Genomic DNA, 19,009 nt, shown 5'->3' with positions numbered 1-19,009 from the left:
TCCAAGGCCGCATATAAAGTACTTCAAGTTACAATTATGCCAAACAATGAGAGGCTTAAACTCAAGTGTGGCCGCCTCAACAGGCATCAGGCAACAGGAATCAATCAAGGCTCATCACTCACATCACACAGTTAACAGACACACACGGCCTCTTCTCATCCTTTAGCCCCTCACGTTTTGCTTTAATTAATGTCCAACCATTTATTAAATTGGCAGCTTGAGTCTTTTGGACCTGAACTGGGCTCTGCATCTGAGCCTGGCCACTGCGGTTGGTCCCATTGCCCTCTCACTCTCTCTCCGTCTTCCTGATTGGCTGGCCGGTGCGTGATCCAGGCCTAATTTGTAACCATTAACCCATGTATTATGTGTTGGTCCAATGCCCATGCCAACGGTTTGCTGTTACATGCATGCATAGATGGATGGCTGTGGTGATTTCTGTCTATTAAAAAGCATTTAAATAAATGATCTATATATAAATAATGGTCCGCTAGGTGTGAGCTGATTCCCTACCTATCTGTTGACCGCAATACATCAACTCATTTGAAGTTATTTCACTGGAATTTCATATAAATCGAAGGACACTTTGTAATCTTTAACTAATACAAGAGATCTTTAGGAATCACAGGAGTGACACCTATGTAAATACATATATCCTTTGCGGTAGGTCGGTCGATCTTCAATGATAATGACATGTGAAGCTACCGTTGCTGGTAATTACCAGATGACTGGTTGCGACTATCCTTTTGGCCCTCATTTCAATGTTAAATTACTATGCTAACATATCGACGTAATCACCTCCAGTTACGATCATGTCGTTCCGGTCTGAATGTCCATATGTAGGTAGAGTACACCAAAAAAGGGGACCTTAATCCTTTTATCGCATGGTGGGAGAAGCTCTCAAAAGGAGCTCACGGACGCGTAGATCAATTCGCAATGATAAATTAAGCGCTAAGAGTATTTCCATGTTCCGCAGGCAAAGACAATCCACTGTCAAAACGAGGTAGATTGATTGTGGCCAAGTTCTGGACTCGGTTCCTCTACACTCTGTCTCTGTCTCTGTCTCCAACTTCATTCTCTGCTCTTATATATATTGTCAACGCAAAGCGCAGGTCTGACTAAGCATTCATAATTTGCAATAGGGGCTTGAGTTTCTGTGGAAATCGATTTCCAAGTGAATTAAGACCAGTTTATGACACCAAACCGACTTGCCTCTCGTTCTAGCTCTTATCCTCTCTCTGTGCTTTGGAGGATCGATTGAAAGATGATGCCTTGCTTAACATATTTCCAGAAGCCAACAGGTGCCAATGGGCTGTGATCAATCATTGCCCAGAATCGATTTTTAATTAAGAACTCTTGTTAGCGTTTGGCGACTATCGCTACCTTCGCATCTCAGTTTTTGCCACCGCCCCATCCACCCTGCCACACTTCCCCACATTGATTGCCCCCATCCGATATATGTACACAAAACCCTGTTGAATTCTTTTGCCAGGCCCCAAACAAAAGGATGATGATGGAGCGCACAGAGTGAAAGATACGTTTGCCTTCTTGGGGCCATGATGTTTAAATTTGTCCTAATTAGTTGACAATGGCAAGATGATGAATCAGCGGATTACTGGATAACTATGTGGGTTGAAAAACAGGAGTAGGTTTCGAAACTAATCAATATTCCTATGAGTAAATAAATACACGAATAAAAACTTTTGTGGAGGAAACTTTTGTTGCCTAGTCTTAGCTATCTCATTATCAGTTTATTTTAGGTTGAAATTGTCATCCAATTTAAGAAATATAATATACCACAATCTCGTTATTACATTATTTTTGTATGTACTTTTTAAAGAGATTGCCAAAATAGGTCTTTGAATTACCATTCCAATCTATCAAAGGTTGTTTGGTTATGGTCCTTTTAAAAAAGGATAGATTGTCCTGGCCAAGATTGACTTTCTGTTTCAACCAAATGAAGCCATTTTGTAGTTTCTGACTAAACATCAAAAGAGATCCCAAACATATAAGAACATTTTGGAATTCCTTTTTTGGCTTAATGCCCAAAATGTGTTCAATTATTACATCTATATCCAGATAAAAACATATTTAAGTTAATTTTTTGCAGTTTATTTGGTTTTTTTTGTTGTTGTTGTTTGTTTTTTTTTTGTTTATATTGTCTAAAGATATAGATTTTTTGTTGATTTTTGTCATTTTTTGAATCCATAAAATATACTTTTTATATTGTATACGAACTTACATACATTCCTACAATACAACAGATCCAACTATATATATATAGATATTCTTACATAGATTTGTTACAATATTATATTTTATTTAATTTACCACTTACGATTAGTGACAGAATCGGACTAAACTTTATACAAACTTACAAACTGATATTAATTCTAATTGCTTAAGTACGGCTAATATATTGTACAACATTTTGTGGTTCACGGGAGAGGGGGTAGCGGGGGAGGTTGTCTATTAGAAGAATTCTTCTGTCTAGTGGTCGTTAAACACTTAAGTAACTAATTTTGTTCACTGTATACTCCGAATTATCCTTGCAGATCTTTTTATCAACTGTCTGTTCGGCAAGGTGAGATGAGAACACAAAATTAAGTAAAATTTAAACAGAAGGAGCTTCGATATTATACAAATATTTACGTATATATATATTCATATACATATATACTGACTAAAATTGAAAGATATTGCAAAATTATTCTACAGAGCTGTCAGATCATAGTCCTGTTTGATGTGTTGCTGCAGATTGGTCATGAGATCTGATTGTTGTTGTTGCTGATGTTGTTGTTGATGGTGTCCATGGATACCCATTTGATTGTTGTTATTGTTGAGGTTATTGTTGTTATTATTATTGTTGTTGTTGTTGTTGTTGTTGTTGTTACTATTGGTATGTTGTTGAGATCCTGCATAGGCTGATCCTGCATCAGCTGCAGCTGGTATATAAGGTGGATTACCCAGCGATGAGCTTACATCTCCAATACTCTCCAAACTATCCGAACGTATACACTGGATCAATGAAGAACAAAACGAAACGGAAAGTGAATACATTAAGTAGAAGTAAGATGGAAATTAATTATTTCTCACTCCAAGAAGAAGATATTTCGTTAGTAATTAAGCAGATGCAATTTTTATTTAAGTGCTTTTTCTGCCTCACTTTCAACACAATCAACTTACCTCATTCATCACTGGCGTTGTCTGCTGCTGATGTTGCTGCTGCTGTTGCTGTTGTTGCTGGTGTTGCTGTTGTTGCTGCTGCTGTTGCTGTTGAGCCTGTTTCTGTTTAGCACTGATCCGTTTCGTGGGCTTCTTGGCTACTGGTGTTGGATTGCCATTGGCATCGACGGTTTTCTTTCGCACATTTTTTGTATTGGGCAACTTGTTGTCCTTCTTCCACTTCATGCGACGGTTCTGAAACCAGATTTTTATCTGACGCTCCGACAGAACCAGTGTGTGGGCAATTTCGATGCGTCGCCTGCGTGTCAGGTAGCGATTGTAATGGAATTCCTTTTCCAATTCCAATATCTGATGGCGTGTGTAGGCGGTGCGTTGGCGTTTTGGTTCCATTCCAGGCTGATATGAACCATTTGCTGCAAGCAAAAGTCCAAGAAGAGGCAAATGTAATTAATGGCATTCACAATATTCATAACTGGCAGAATGAAGGCAAAGAAAAGTGGAAATAGAAGTGAAATTAATACACTTCAAATTGAAGTAAGTGCACTGAGGGCTCTCAATAAATCTCACAGATAAAAGAGACAAAAGAAGTGCCCAACCCCTTTGGTGGAAAAAAGTTTGGGCCAAGAAAACTTTTGCCTCGCTTTTCACCTCTCAACTGTAAGGGGTTGGCAAGCGGACACATCAAAAAGAAAAGTCCTGGACTGTACAATAATTAATCAAAATCAAATAGCGCAACTGTCTGTCTAAAGGACTCAAACGCCTGGTTTTCCTTTAATTTTAAAACACATTTTTCCCAACTGCCCTTAGGGTTGATTAGACTTAGCCCTGGACTGTCGTTCCTCTCCTCTCGCTCTTCTCCCATTTTGGGTTTCGGCCGTTTCCTTGTGTTTTTTTTTATTCTTTATGTTTTTGGTTGCCGCCAGATAAATGCCTAGCACCTGCCGCCACCGTCTTCAGGACCAGCAGACAGACAGCTTATCAAATTTTGATATTCGCTTCATCAATTTCAATTCTGTGTCCATGTCCAGTTCAGTTAAACTTGGTTCAGTTCAGTAAATGTTCTTATTCCTGCTGATATTTCAATCAAAGCTCGTGTTTTTCATTTCATTTCAGTCCATTTACTGATTCCATATACACATTGTATATGTATCCGCTGAACATCAAATTGTACAATTTATAAAAATTTCATTGCTCACTCTGTGACAGACAGCTTTCGATTTGATAGAGAAATACATTTCAATACCGACAACTGAGCCTAAAACTTAGATTAATGATTCTGTTGCTGCTGTTTCTGTGGATGTTGCTACCGGCCCATGACATGGAGCCCATGTCCAGTGGCTTGATGACAGCTAGGATTGGGTTCTTGTGTTTTTTGATGGTGCGCTACAGATTGGGAGTCTATATCAGAGTTTTGGCCATGGTGAAAGCATTGAAATTGAAATGTCTAACAACTGATGACAAGTTTCTTACTTAAATCAAATAAACTTTGTAAGCAAACTAACATACTTCAATTCAATTAAGGTTTAAACTTTAAAGCAACGTTTAAAATTTACGAAGATATTACATATTCTTTCTCTTAGGAAAAGTTATTTAAAATGTAGTTGTAATAATTTGTCTCCTTCAAATGCATTAAACATTGCCCCTAAGCCGTCTTTAGGTCAAACTTAACAAGGAAAGGTGTGTATACAGGTATTTCAAGAGTCCTCCAGATCTATCAAACCTGAGCATTACAGATAAATAAGGCAAAAAGAGATTGGCTTACAACTCCAGAGTTCACTTAAGTGGTTGGAATGTTTCAATTCTGATTATTTGTTTAACTTTTACAAACCCATCTACATGATTTTTCTATCAAGTATTGGAACATAAAGTTTATAATCCTAAGTCTCTTACTATTTTGGTCACGTATCTATTGTTCACTGATTAGAATGATAAGAGATAGGACTCCATTCGATGTGTGCTTAAAGCTGGACTAAAATATGTAACATATACGCATTTTTAAGGCTATAGTCTACACAAAACAGATGTACTCTCAAGCAAGAGTATACGGAATCAATTACAAAAGGTTCCGAGCCAACTAAAAACTTAATATAAAAGACATCTAAGCGAAATATCGGTAAAAGGGCATAACCGAAACAATATTGAAAATGAAAACCAATGTCAGCTGCAAAAGGAGGAAGGGCCACAGGATGGGCAGTAGACGGAGATGAGGAAGAAGGCATTCATTGGAAACATTGGAACATTTGATGGCATGCTGCGTTAATTCGTTTTTAATAAGTGCGTATCATTTCATTTCAACATTTCAACAGAAGACCGAGCGAGACCCAAAAGAGCCAAGTCCACGACCAAGTCCCGTCTAACATAACGTAATTCTCTTGTTTTCTTGATTTTCTGCTTGGTCATGATGCCCAGACCGAGTGCCAATTGCATTTAAAACTGGCAAGAATGGCAGCCAATTTATGAAAATGCCAAATCATACAAGGCCAAGGAAATCAAGATTGCACACAAACCGAAACTCATAGTGGGGGAGAGAGGAATCTATGGTCATGGTTAGGGGTTTAGGGGGCTCAGTGGGAGCAAAGCTGTTAAAGCGACAACGACGTGGCAAAAAATTTGTTTTTCTTATTAAAGGTTACAATTCCAGAACGAAATTTAATCTTATACTATTCTGTGTATGAATTAAATTAGCTAAATTAACCAAAGAAAACATGCCTCAACTAAGTTTTGTTTAAATGGAAATTAACTATTAAACAGTATGAAGTTAAACATATAATCGGATAGTTTTAATGGGAACAGTATTGAAGGATTTTGGAGTAATTCAAATTTAATTGTAGGATAAATGTGAAAATAAGTTCTTTTTACGATTGTTCTATTCTTTGGCCAAAGATATCATAAAATCTGAATCATATTGATTTGAGTTTGTTTTCTTCTTGATAATCTTTGACTAGATCTTTGACTAAAAACTGAATGAATGAATGAAGTTGTAATTTGTCTTGACTATAAAAACGTTAACTTAAGTTTTGATATCATAAAATTAGAGATATTTCCAAAAGACTAAGATGGCTTAAGGATTTTTCAATAAATTTATAGGAATAGAAACAATAACTAATCAAACTAGTCGAGTAAACAGTCAATTTTAGCTCCTTTTAATTGAGTCATTTGGAAACCCCTTGGAAAATAGAGTCATCTACGCCCTGCCACATTAGCAACAAAAGCAAACTGCATATAGTTTTTGCCTGTATGAAGAGTTTGGTTTTTTATTATTTTTTTGGTTTTTTTTTTTTTTGTAGAAAATTGGCGCTCTCTGGAGAATTGAAGTCGGGCCGATTAGTGCGTAGGAAGCGGCCTGTCGGCATGTTTGTCCCATCCGACAAAAATTTCAAATGATTGATCATGCAGTTGTGACTCTACAGAAAAAACAACACCAACAAAAATGAAAACTATGTCAGACACTTATTTCATAATCTCGTTTGACTCTTTGTAGGTTAAACCCTTGGAAACGTTATCGATTTAAGCCATAAGAAACCCCAAAGAGGTGCGGTCGATCGTTCGTTCGGTCACCAGACAACTTCCGGGCTTCGATTTCGGCAATTTCAAGACGAAGGAGCGTTGCTTGTATTTTGATTTTGGTTTTGATTAATTGTAAAGATTTCATACATAGTTGGTAAGACTTTTTGTCTGGTGACTCGTGCCAAACAAAATAATACATACAATAATATTTTACGTCTGTCAGATTTCATTGAGTGAGATATCCATCATATATGCGAAAGCGTTGATTGCAGACAGACGAAGGGTGGAGGAGGGAGATCTGGCGGACTTTAATTATTAAAAAATACAAAAATAGGAAATGCATTTAACAAATGACTGCAAATTTATTTTGGTTAATGCAAATAAGTAATAATAAAAATCAACTTAATGATTACAAAAAATTTAACTAATATTCATCGGATTCACGTTTAACTTGGAAGGCGGTTGAGTCTATATATAGTATCTGAATGTGTCTGTGTGTAGGTTAAATTTTGTTCATGGCACTAGACACGGGGGGACACGGGGTGGAAAAGGCAAGTCAACATTTCAACAACAGCGGGAGCTGCATCAGCAGCTTGTCAAGTGACTTGCAATTTGTGGCAAATACAACAAAATAAATGTGAAAATAAACATGAGCTCATGCTACTTACACATGTATGTATAATGTACAATGTACATACATGCATATATGTACTTATGGATCGGCATATAGGTACATACATATATAGCTACACATTTCGTTAGATAGAAACTAAAGTACCCGCAGCACTTGGTACTTGCCACTCGAACTCATTGCTGTGGGAGAATTCTTAATTCAAATTGTTAATTTACTTTATTCGATTGTTCATTGCCAACAAAAATATTCAAATGTGTGTGTAATTTTTTTTGTTGTTTCTGATTTTATGCAAAATTCTGTGTATAGTCAATCAAAAATTTAGAAGGGATTGAGATTCAAATACTTGAGCATAAATCAATAAATAACTAGGTGGGCCACTGGAGAGTTCTTGGCCTATTCACAAACAGATAAGTTAATGATTAGCATTGACTTTTGGCGGTCACTGTGGCTAATAAGAATCAATAGATTCAGAATTGGGCAAATTCTAGGGGTACATCTGTCTCCCGACTAACAAAGAAAGAAACAAAGCTTGGTAGGAAGCTGATCTTTCGAAGCAACCAATTCTACATATTCAAACACCTCTGGAAGCTTCATCGAAAGCTTAGAAACGGCTAGAAGTAATGGAGTCCCTCATAAATACATTAATACCATGTAAAATAGACGATCGTGTAATGGATTGTAGATAAATTTAAGTATAACCTTCAGAAAGAGTTTAAAAATATTGATGTTTATGAGTTCTAAACAGTTGATATAAGTCTATGATCCACCACCCATTGGTCAAGGTTGCATCTCATATGGTTTGAGTCCCTATTTTATCCTTTTTTTCGAATAAAAAACTGTGGTTATAAGAGTCGCTCCACCACAGTCCGACTTGGCACTATACATTCACCATTTGGAAGCTATTCAACTTATTTCCTCATATCTCTCTGACAAAGACTTGCTCGTTGTTTTGGGAGATTTTAGTTTACCTGAGAATCATATGATTCTTTATTACTGTTGCCCTCCTCGTCACATTGTTTCATAGATGGTCTGCTTTAGTTGTCCCTAACTCAAATAAATCATGTCGGGAATAGTCGTGACAGATTATAGATCTGGTATTTGTGCTGGATTCTTCCAACTGCGATGCTTCTAGGACTGATCCCTTAGTTATCCCTGAAGACAACTTTCATCCAACTCTGGATGTAACCATTGACCTTCCTTTTGGGGTTATGTCTAAATATAGTAACTCGATGCCTCCAAACCGATGTTTTCGCAAGACAAACTTTATTAAACTCAAAAAACTTTTGTTAGCTGATGATTGGGCATATGGACTCTGCCATTTCTGTCTTCTATAAAACTCTTAAGTTGTTCTTAGATGTTTGTGTCCCGAGCGTCATCATAAATAGCCTCCCCTGCCTAATAAAAGCGTTCTAGAAGATTGAAGTGAAGTCATCAAAGTATTTAGAAGGGATACTTCTACGAACTGCAAGCATTAACTAACTTATTATACACTTATGTTTTTTAATTTCCTTAATGAAACATGATTTGGTCGACATGTAATGTCAAAACTGGAATCAGAAAAGTTCAGAATTAAAGCAAAAGAGAGTTGCTTTCTGATTCTCATTTCGGTTTCCGTTTCAGGCTTACAACTAGTTTCATTTCCTTATGACAAATAAACGATTTTTCACTTTCATTCTCACTTGTATTGGCAAAGAAATACACCACATAAAGGCGGAATTGGAGTTAAGTTGGCTTAGTAATGAGGCTAGAATAGCATAAAAAGAGGGGGAAAAAACTGGAAAAAAGTTAAGAAGCTCACGACAAGTTGAAAGCAACATTTAACAATAGAGTTGGAGAGTCATAGCTTGTACATAGAAGTAGACAATAAAAACGACCTTGGAGATTCGTTTCGTTTCACCGCTCGAAAGATTGTCTTTATACAATGGTCTATGTCGGGTCTATCTACATATATCTGTGTGTATATATTTGTGTGTCTTTTTGTTTGTCGTTTTATATATTTTTCCTCAAGCCAATCGCAGCAATAAAAGCGTCTCTAATTAACACCAATTTCAATAATTTCGCACACGGTCTTGGGTCCAGGCTCCAGAGCCGAGAAGTTTATTGGCGTAAATTGTTTAGCTCATTCCATTCACATTTTTATACCATACACCCATAGGGTGAAATGGTATATTAAAGTCGCCAAAATGTATGTAACAGGCAGAAGGAAGCTTCTCCGACCCTATAAAGTATATATATTCTTGATCAGGATGAACAGCCGAGTCGATCTAGCCATGTCCGTCTGTCCGTCCGTCCGTCCGTCCGTCCGTCTGTCCGTCCGTCCGTCCGTCCGTCCGTCCGTCCGTATGAACACGCAGATCTCGGAGACTATAAGAGCTAGAGCCACCAAATTTGGTATGTATACTCGTGTATTATGCACGCGTACAGAGTTAATTGGAATTTCGGCCACGCCCCCTTACGCCCCCAGGAATCACATAAAACTATTTTTCTTAAAAAGTATAACAGCTAGAGACATCAAATTTATTTTGTATACCCGTTTAGTTAGCGCGCAAAAACTGATTGTTCAAACTTTTTGCCACGCCCCCTTACGCCCCCAGGAATCACATAAAACTGTTTTTCTTAAAAAGTATAACAGCTAGAGACATCAAATTTGGTATGCAGATTAGCTTGATAGACGCGCAGATATTGGCTATTTAAAAATTTTGCCACGCCCACTTCCGCCCCCGCAAATTAAACAAAACTGATTTTCTCAAAAACTAACAAAGCTAAAGTCACCAAATTTAGTATGTACACTGGCTTAGTATGCGCGCAGGGTACATCTATTTTCATATTTTGCCACGCCCACTTCCGCCTCCATATTTAAGAAAAAACCGATTTTCTCCTGTAGATTTTTGACTATCGCATTCAAATTCGGCAGACTAATTATTCTTATCTATTTCTACAAAACTACCGAATTTTATTGAAATCGGACTAGAAACATGCAAAATATGCGTATGAACGTATTTTACAAAGCAGTCCACAAGGCCAGAATTGGCCGTTGGCTAGTGGCGGCGCTAGAGTGCTCGTATGTTCGTAGAGTGAGCGAGATAGCACATACTATGAAACATGTAAAAACAATTTAATAGACATACATTTGGTTTTCGAAATTTGAAATATTTGTTTCGCCTGGTGTATGGTATACCCAAGTCGACGAGTCGACTTACTTGCTTCATTATACAATATTCTTGTTGGCGTTCTTTTTGCTTCTTGTGTGATTTTTTGTTTTTTCCAGTGGGTCGGTCGCTAATTATGCTTTGTTATCCCCAAAAGATACAGATACAGATACAGAAAGCGAGAGAGATACTCAAAGATACGTACATACGGGCGGAGAACTTGGCTCAGCTGTTGGTTGTAGCCAGTTCGTGCCTCATCTGTCATAAAGGCGAACTTCTTAATTTTTACTGCGTCATTTTCATCATTGTCATGCCTTTGGGCTCTCTCTGGCTCTGGACTGGCTCTGGTCATGGGAGGGGGGGTCTCCGTTTCCATTTACCATCCACAGTCATCTCTCCACCCGCCCCTTCAGTGTCGTGCGTCTGTTTCGATTTTGTTTCTTTTTTGCACACGGCTCAGTGGGTTGTTATTTCTTCCAGCGGTTCGTTCATCTGGTCTCTGACTCTGGCTTGCACTTTCGTGGCCTTTTTCGCAAGTCATCGAGTAACTGTGCAGCATCTGGGGGCCTTTACAATTTTACACCCGACACTCTGCTCGATGTTGTTCTGCTTCTCCGATGGCAGTGGTATTAGTTGTGGAAACTTAATCGTGGACTTGCCATTGAAATTCAGTTACAAGGCTGTGCACGTTTTGTTCAATGTGTTATTGAATGTGGTGGAAATCAAAATATATGGAATACAAACTTGGAATATATACAAATAAAGTGCAACTTGATGTATGGAAATTCCGCCTTCTCATCATTCACTCACAACAACAACTGTGCAACTTTTAGCGGCCTCTCCGTGCATAAAATCAATATTTTAATATCATGCGAATATTGTTTAGAGTTAACTTGTGATTACCATATGTAAAAGTCAGATTATTTGAAGTTTTTAGCCACTTAAGAGCATTAGATGGTGTGTGACATTCAAATCACTTGAATAGTGTGTCCATTTCGGATCGAGCCATGAACGAAACAACAAATCATTTTTCTCAGTTTCTTTTCGAGAAGTGGTTATCCCATTTTGACAATCCTTTTCAATAGATGTATATATTATACATATATCACTGAACAAGTATTTTCACTAGAAGAAACCTAAAATACACGCTGGTATTCATAAAATCTCTCAAAGTTCTTAAAACTTTGCTTATAAAAAGTAGAGTTTGTATTGAATAAGATTAGAGCGAATAAGGAAAATCAAATGATTTTTCAACTCTTACAAACTTAATAATATAAATGAAAAGCGATTACTGTAAACTGGGCCATGTTTGAAATATGAGGCCAAGAAAATGAAGAAATATATTAAAAGTTTCAAAATTTTGATGGGCTTACAGTCAACTGAAAAAGTTTGTTTACTTAAAATGCTGAGAATAGGTGCCTTTTCAATCTAACTCAAAGTATTTCAAAGGTTACCCATAGATAAATGTTCTCTAAAGAAGACATAAATTAAAACAAATTTGAAAATTGATTAAGCAATTGTAAATCACATGCAAGAGAAAATAAAGGTAGGTACTTGAGTTGCCTTTCATAATGAATTCCATTCAAATTGAAACTAATTAATTCTCCCTCATTTTCAACACTTGGCTAAACTCAATCATCGTCCCCACGCACACAATTTTTGAAAAATTGATTAAACACTTGCCAAATTGTTTCCCCAAATATATATAAAACTATTTAAGTTGTTAGCAGCTTTTGGGCTCGTTTATTTTGAAGGGCTCCCCCTCAAGCAGCCTAGAGGCTAAACAACAACAAAAACAACAATTCGAAAAGGGAGAGACCACACGCCAATCCAATTTGGTTACCTATAAGAAAGTGCTAACCGTGTGTAAGTCATTTGTAAAAGACCTAGTCAAACCTGACACCAACTTCAACATCAACTTCTCGCACACACACAGAGGCTGGTGGGGTTTTTGGGTATCGGGCACACAGCATTCCTTATATAACAAGAGAGATGATGCACTGGCGATAATCAAGTTTCGTCTTGTTTTCGTAGACACACGACTCATGATAAATGTCACAACATTAACATCAAATGACACGGACCATCCGTCACTCAGTCGGAGTCGGAGTTGGAGTTGAAGTCGGCAGTGGCAGCGGCAGCGGAGTCTACCTCTTACCTTGCCACTGATATATGCCCCTGAGCGATCGTTTGTTTGACGAACTACTTCGATTTCGATTTTCGATGCTCAGCATTCAGTGATAGATAATTCCCTGGTGTCAGTGTCGCATGTCTGGAGTTTTGTTATAATTGCCCATTAGGGTCAAGGTTATGTCAAATTGGATTCGACTGACTGGCTGACTGACTGACTGGCTGACTGAAGTGTTGAACTTGCATTCAGTCTTCGCCATCTACATTAACTAGTGCTAATTAAAAAGCAATTAATCAGACCCTCTCGACTAAACTCAACTCTTACCAAGAATTGTCTTTTTAATGCACTCGCCACCTATCATCCATAGCCTGCGGTTGATTTCCAATTCCATTCGGTAGCCAGAAATGTTTCATTCATTCATTCAAAAGCCATATAAACGGCCAAAATGATTGTCGTACTCAACACTCTGCACTTATTTTATGGGTTGTAGGCGCGAGCGCGACAATTAATAGTAATTATCTATTCAAAGCTGACATTTCGATTCATATCCCCAAAGCCAAAAGTATCAACATTCGAGTATTCCACCGATTCACATATCCAAATCTAGGTATGAATGTACACAAAACATGACCACATATTGAGGCAAGTTCATTCGCTCAATGAGGCGGTTGATTTGATTTCTGTTTCTGTTTTTTATCCGCTCTCTGAATGTGAATGGAAACCAGTTTTTATGGCCCCAGTCCACCAGATCTCTATGCGGTGCGGCATCTACTTGTTTTCGAAAAGCCTCAAATGATTATGAGTAATCGATACAAAAATGATTTCGGTTCTTGGGAAAGCAACATAAATAACAAATTTGTGTATATTCAGTCTAAAAATGAAGAAATTTCATAAAAAAGTTCGATTTTGACTGCATTTACTAAACAGTTTTTCAAAATTCGTCAAGGATAATTGCTAAATAAAGCAACATTTGATTCGCGGATACCCTGCAGGATAAGCGAGATGATTTAGAAAGGTTAGAAAGAATGCAAAGCCCAAAAAAGTTTTGTGGAGTGATAAATTAAGGGTTACATAAGGAAAGGGATATAAATACTTTAAACCAATTTTTAAAAGTTATCCTTCCTTCCTTTTTTTAAAGTCAGGCTCATAAAGAAACTCTGGTTGATCGAACGAGTTAGTTACAACAATAAAATTAAGTAAGTCAGACGACTTACTTCGATTTAGGTATACCATACACTAGTAAAGAAAATATTTCAATTTCATTAAACAAATGCATTTTCACATGCTTTTTACAAGCATATCTTAGGATCTTGCTCACTCAAGCGCCCCCACCAACGGCCAACTCCGGCCTTATGGAAAAACGTTTATATGCATAACTCGTCGATTTTTAGTCCGATTTAGATCAAATTTTTTATTTTACTGGATATTAGTATCAAATTTAAGTGTGCCAAAAAACACGGAAGATAATCGAGTTTTTTTAAATTACATGGGCCAAAAGGGGCGTGGCAAAATCTTTTCACAAACATAATGTGCGCACTTAAAGCAAATTTATTTACCAAATATGGTGTCTCTAGCTACAATAGTTGTTGAGACAATCGCTTTTTTTAAATTGCGGGGGCGGAAAGGGGCGTGGCAAAAATTTGAAATGAACTTGATCACTTTACATACTACACAAGTCTACATACCAAATTTGGTGGCTCTAGCTTTTACAGTCTCCGAGATCTAGGTGTTCATACGGACGGACGGACGGTCATGGCTAGATCGACTCGGCTGTTGATCCTGATCAAGAATATATATACTTTATGGGGTCGGAGAAGCTTTTTTCTGCCTGTTACATTCATTTTGGCGACTTTAATATACGGTATATATGGTATTAAAATTTACATCTAAAGAGTTTTAATCTACTAAAAATATGTTTGTAGCATCGCAAAGAGAAAACCAACTTTAAAAATAAAGATCTTATAGTATAAATCAACTCGAAGAAGAGATGTAGAATGTTTGAAAATTAGATAATGGAAAAAATAAAAGTCGGCGCAAGAAACTAGGTATCGTTTAACCCATAGAAAGTTTTGAAGACAGCTAAGGATATTTTGTAATATTTTCTAAAAAATTTAATATGTTCTTAGAATTGTATTATCCTAATATCTCTTTGATAAAACATTCTAGAAATTCTAAAGACTTGAATTATAATAAATAATAAATTAAGTTTCCCAAATAGTAATAGAAATTAAATTACACCCAAAGGGTTCGAAATTACGTGAGGCTAAGTAGACCTTTAACTACTTTCCATCTGGCGGAAGTGGTTGTTTTACCCTTAAAAAAGGGGTGAACTAGTTCTGGTCAAGAGGAAAGTTTTTATATTCATAGTCGACAGGACAAGGTGAGAACAAATGTCCTTCTATATCAAGTTTAGACGGATCGAACTACTTTAAATTATGCGAATAATTAACGCATTTCTCTCACTTAGTTTCAGGGCAGTTTTTTCTATAAATTCGAAAAGGATTTTAACGATCCTGCGGGGTCTTAAATTATATAGCACCCAAATATCGAGATTGACGAATTAAGTATTTTTAAACAAATTCCTTATTTAAATTGACACTTAAATGTTCAATAGGGGGGCCCTCGATTTTTGAAAGGTCTCTACTTCGAGTGTTGAAAGAGTGTCCTAAATATAGGATCCATAGATGAGTTGCAGTTGCATATATGTGTACTTAAGTGTGTCATGCTAAGCATATATGAATGTATGTATACCATCTATGTATAAATATATATAATATGTGAATATGTCACTCGCCATACGCAATTTACCCTCAACATAAGGCGTGCCATTCTTGAATTTGATTAATGAGCATTGAGCGCAGTTTTTCGTATTATTTTTGGGTCTTGTCTTTAGCTTTTATTTTCTCTTTGTTGTTGTTGTTTTTAGTTGGTTTTTTTTTGCATTACAGGGGCCTGTCAGTGGATCAAGTGGGTGTTGGCAGCTAAGTAATTTAATTAGCATACCAAAAATGGAGGGCACAGCTCAGAGCACTTTTGGTTTTCAGTTTTGAGTCTATGTAGTTTTCACTTACCAACTCCCGCTACATGAATCTTCTTCATCCATGGATAAATTATGCGTTCACCATCCGTTGTTTCCGCCATCAGGTCGTCATCACTGTCGGAATCGCCCAGATCATCGTCGTTGTCATTCGAACCCAGTTCATCTGGCGATCGATCGAGCATAAGACGATCTTCATCTGACATATCGTCCTAGATTTAATAGAAATGAATACAGTTTTCGCATATATACTTTTTAAGAATGGAATATTTACATTTTCTGATCCCATATCATCACAGCGTAATCTCATTCCAAGTTCTTGCAATTGTTGTCCGGCAGGTACAGCTTCTTCAATCCGTTTCTCTAGTTTTAAACCTGTTGAATTCAGAATTGTTGAAATTTGTCTCATCTCTTGAATATAATCTAATCTATAATCCACTCAACTAAGCTATTAAACTCAAAACATACTAAAAGTAAGTACTTTAACTAAGTTGGTAATGTAATATGATTTTAAAAGAGTTTTAAAGTAATCAAGAATAGTAATTTGAGGTATTTGTTAGTTTTAATGTTTCTTTAAGTTTAAAGTTTTTTAAATGGGCCATGATTTTAAAAGGTTTAGAATATGATGTCTAAATGGCAATTAAATTGGAATACAAAATAAAAATGGGACACATTTTTAATTTATTTTGATAATAATACAGATTAGGACCTTTTTTTCTTTGCCATATCTAGTCTAAAAAGGATACGTTTTGTTTATAGCTTTACCCAAACACAAAAATTGTTGAAAACAAATCAGAAGTTTTTCAAAATTTATAGAAAACTTCCTAAAATGTATTCTTATTCACTTTTGTTTAAGTTTAACTAACTACTTTATTCACATTTGACAATCCTTATTCTGCCCATAAATGAACCTTTATTCTACATTATCCTTATCCTCCATTCCCTTTTAGTTTGTTAAACTCACCTAACTCTTGCAGCCCCAGAGCGGTGTTCGTTGGCGGTTCCGTAGACGAACATTGCAGGGGCAGATCCATCATTTGTGAGTGCGGCGAATGTCCTTGGGAGTGGGGTGTGCTCCCTAAGCTGCCGCCATTGGCGGTGCCATAGTAACCACCATAGTATCCATTCGAATTGGTCACAGCCGTTGAAGCTCCATTATTTACAGACGGCCCCACATAACCCGTATTCGCCAGCGTTGCGTCCGACGTGTGGACGGCTCCAGCCGATATGTACTCCGGAGCATGATGAACGGCCACAGCGGCGGCTGCCGCTGCCGCATGATGGCCATAGTATCCCAGGCTCTGATGCGGATGATGCGTGGGCGGTGTGGCAGCAGCAGCAGCGGCGGCGGCATAATTCGTGTAGCCGGCATTCTGGTGATGATGATGGCCGGACAGAGCACTATTGCTGTGATGATGCGAATGCGGCGGGTGGTTGTGTGTGTGCGTGTGATGGTGTGCAGCGGCGGCCATATAGTCATTGACCATATCCGCCGGATGCGTTGAATGCGGGTGGTTGGAGGTAGACATGACTGTGCCGCCACTTAACCCTCCACCTCCTCCGTTGCCGCCGCCTCCGCCGCCATTTCCGATTCCTAGATTCGCACCACCCACTGCTCCCATATGGTGGCCCGTCGAGGCTGTCATGGAGTAATGGCCATTATAGTGATGATAGTCATCGGCCACTGGTGGAAACTTCGGGTCGAGTCCGTTGCCCATGGACATGGGACTCTGGACATGATGTGGGGCATGCGGATAACCCATGAGGAATGAGCTCATATTCAGTTAAGATAAGTCAGCTCAGTTTGAAATTGTATTCTCGTTTGTTGTTGTTTTAGGGGATTGTTAAGGTAGATTTTCAAAAACTTTTCTTTCTCATCAACTTTCACTCCATGCTAAAACATATTTGGCAAATTTTCACTTTCTTTTATCACCCACCAAGCACAATTTTTCTTCACAATTTTCGCATTCTGGCGTATTATTATTTTTCAATATACTTTCTTTAGATCTTCTCTTATTGACTTTCTTTCTTGATGTTGGTTTCGGTTTGTTTCGTTTTGTTTATTTGAACACTACGCGAAATTGTCCGCGCAACCGGCATAAAAAATTATAGAAAAATTGTTTCTTGTTCATAGATATATATGTATATAGATTTGTATATATAATTTTTTGTCAATTCGAACAAACGTTTAATCAAACGACGCGCGTCCACGAACCGTTCCATTCGAGCCGTTCTTTTGTTATGCCCGAGTACCCGAGCTCTCAGCGGCAACGAACCTGTTTCAGTGCCTCAGCTCAGTTCCATTCCATAGACTCTGGCCTCTCTTTCCCACACTCTTCCACCACTTCGTCCCGCCAAACGCCATTGCCATTGACTGACGTCTTGGAAGTCTGAAAAACTCACTCTACTGGTTTCTGTTTGTTTTTTTTTTGTTCGTTTTTTGAAGGACGGCCCACACGCCGTGTTGTAGCCCGGGCCCAGAGTGGCAAACAAAGCCATAGTCGGAGGAGTAGTCGTCGTCGTCGTCGTCGTCGCAGTCGGTGTGGGTAGCCATGTCTGTGTCGGTTTTTGCTCCGCACGCCATTTTCAACCACCGAGAAGAGTCGTCTCTTCTGTTGCTTGGGCCAGACAGAGAGAGAGAGAGAGTGAGAGAGCGAGCTGTGAACGAGGAAAGGAGATGGCCTGCTGCTTGGTCACACCCATTCGTGCTCTTTCAAAACAGTGGCGGCCTCAAAAAAAAGTCCATCTGAAAGATGCCCAAGTTTGAGTTTGATCTAAAACTACATCTTAAAGTTTTATTTCTTTCTTACAGTAAAAAATTAATTTAGATAAACTTTAAAATTATTCCTAATCTAAATTCGAATTTAGGTTTTTAGTTAATTTAGAAAATTTCGTTTAGAAATTAACTTCTCAGTTTTGCTCTCGACCTTTTTAAGAGAATCTAAGAATCAGATGAAAATTATTAGAATATCATTATAATATGGTAGATCAAATTAGAGCTAACGAAAAAATCATCATCAGAAAAGGGTTCCAAATCTCTTGGGTAAAAAGACTGAAAGAATTTCTTGAAATGACAGAAATGCTTTTATAGAGATTAAAATATTGTACATTTTGTATAATTATCTAGTGGTCAGGGTTATTCAAGCAACATGGCCAGATCCACATCCCCAAAAAATATTAGTGATTGGAATAATTTTTTTCTTTTTTTCGATTTTATACCCCCCAATGATAAGTCTTTAAAGTGGTCGAGCGATCCCGATAAAACTAAATACTGACAAAATGTCTTTATTGAAAAATAATAATATTACTGAATCAAACAACTTGATTTTTGGAAAGAATCCTCCACGAAGTTACAAAAGCAGCTAAAG

At 37.6% G+C, this 19,009-nt stretch overlaps 1 protein-coding gene across 1 annotated transcript; it reads right to left on the bottom strand.

Annotated features, from left to right (window-relative positions):
- Nucleotides 1–2,380: 2,380 nt before the first annotated feature.
- On the bottom strand, nucleotides 2,381–17,866 carry Dfd (Deformed). The gene is made up of 5 exons (XM_068296390.1): nucleotides 16,606–17,866; nucleotides 15,916–16,016; nucleotides 15,676–15,853; nucleotides 3,184–3,596; nucleotides 2,381–3,015 (listed from the first exon to the last, which is right to left on the bottom strand). The coding sequence occupies exons 1-5, from the start codon at nucleotides 17,417–17,419 to the stop codon at nucleotides 2,710–2,712; spliced, it is 1,812 nt and encodes a 603-aa protein (XP_068152491.1). The 5' UTR covers nucleotides 17,420–17,866; the 3' UTR covers nucleotides 2,381–2,709.
- Between the last annotated feature and the right edge of the window lie 1,143 nt (nucleotides 17,867–19,009).

Source organism: Drosophila tropicalis, unplaced genomic scaffold (genome assembly GCF_018151085.1).
Source record: "Drosophila tropicalis isolate 14030-0801.00 unplaced genomic scaffold, ASM1815108v1 contig_859, whole genome shotgun sequence".
In the NCBI taxonomy this organism is placed as follows: Eukaryota; Metazoa; Arthropoda; class Insecta; order Diptera; family Drosophilidae; genus Drosophila; species Drosophila tropicalis.
This window is presented reverse-complemented; position numbering and strand designations above follow the sequence as displayed.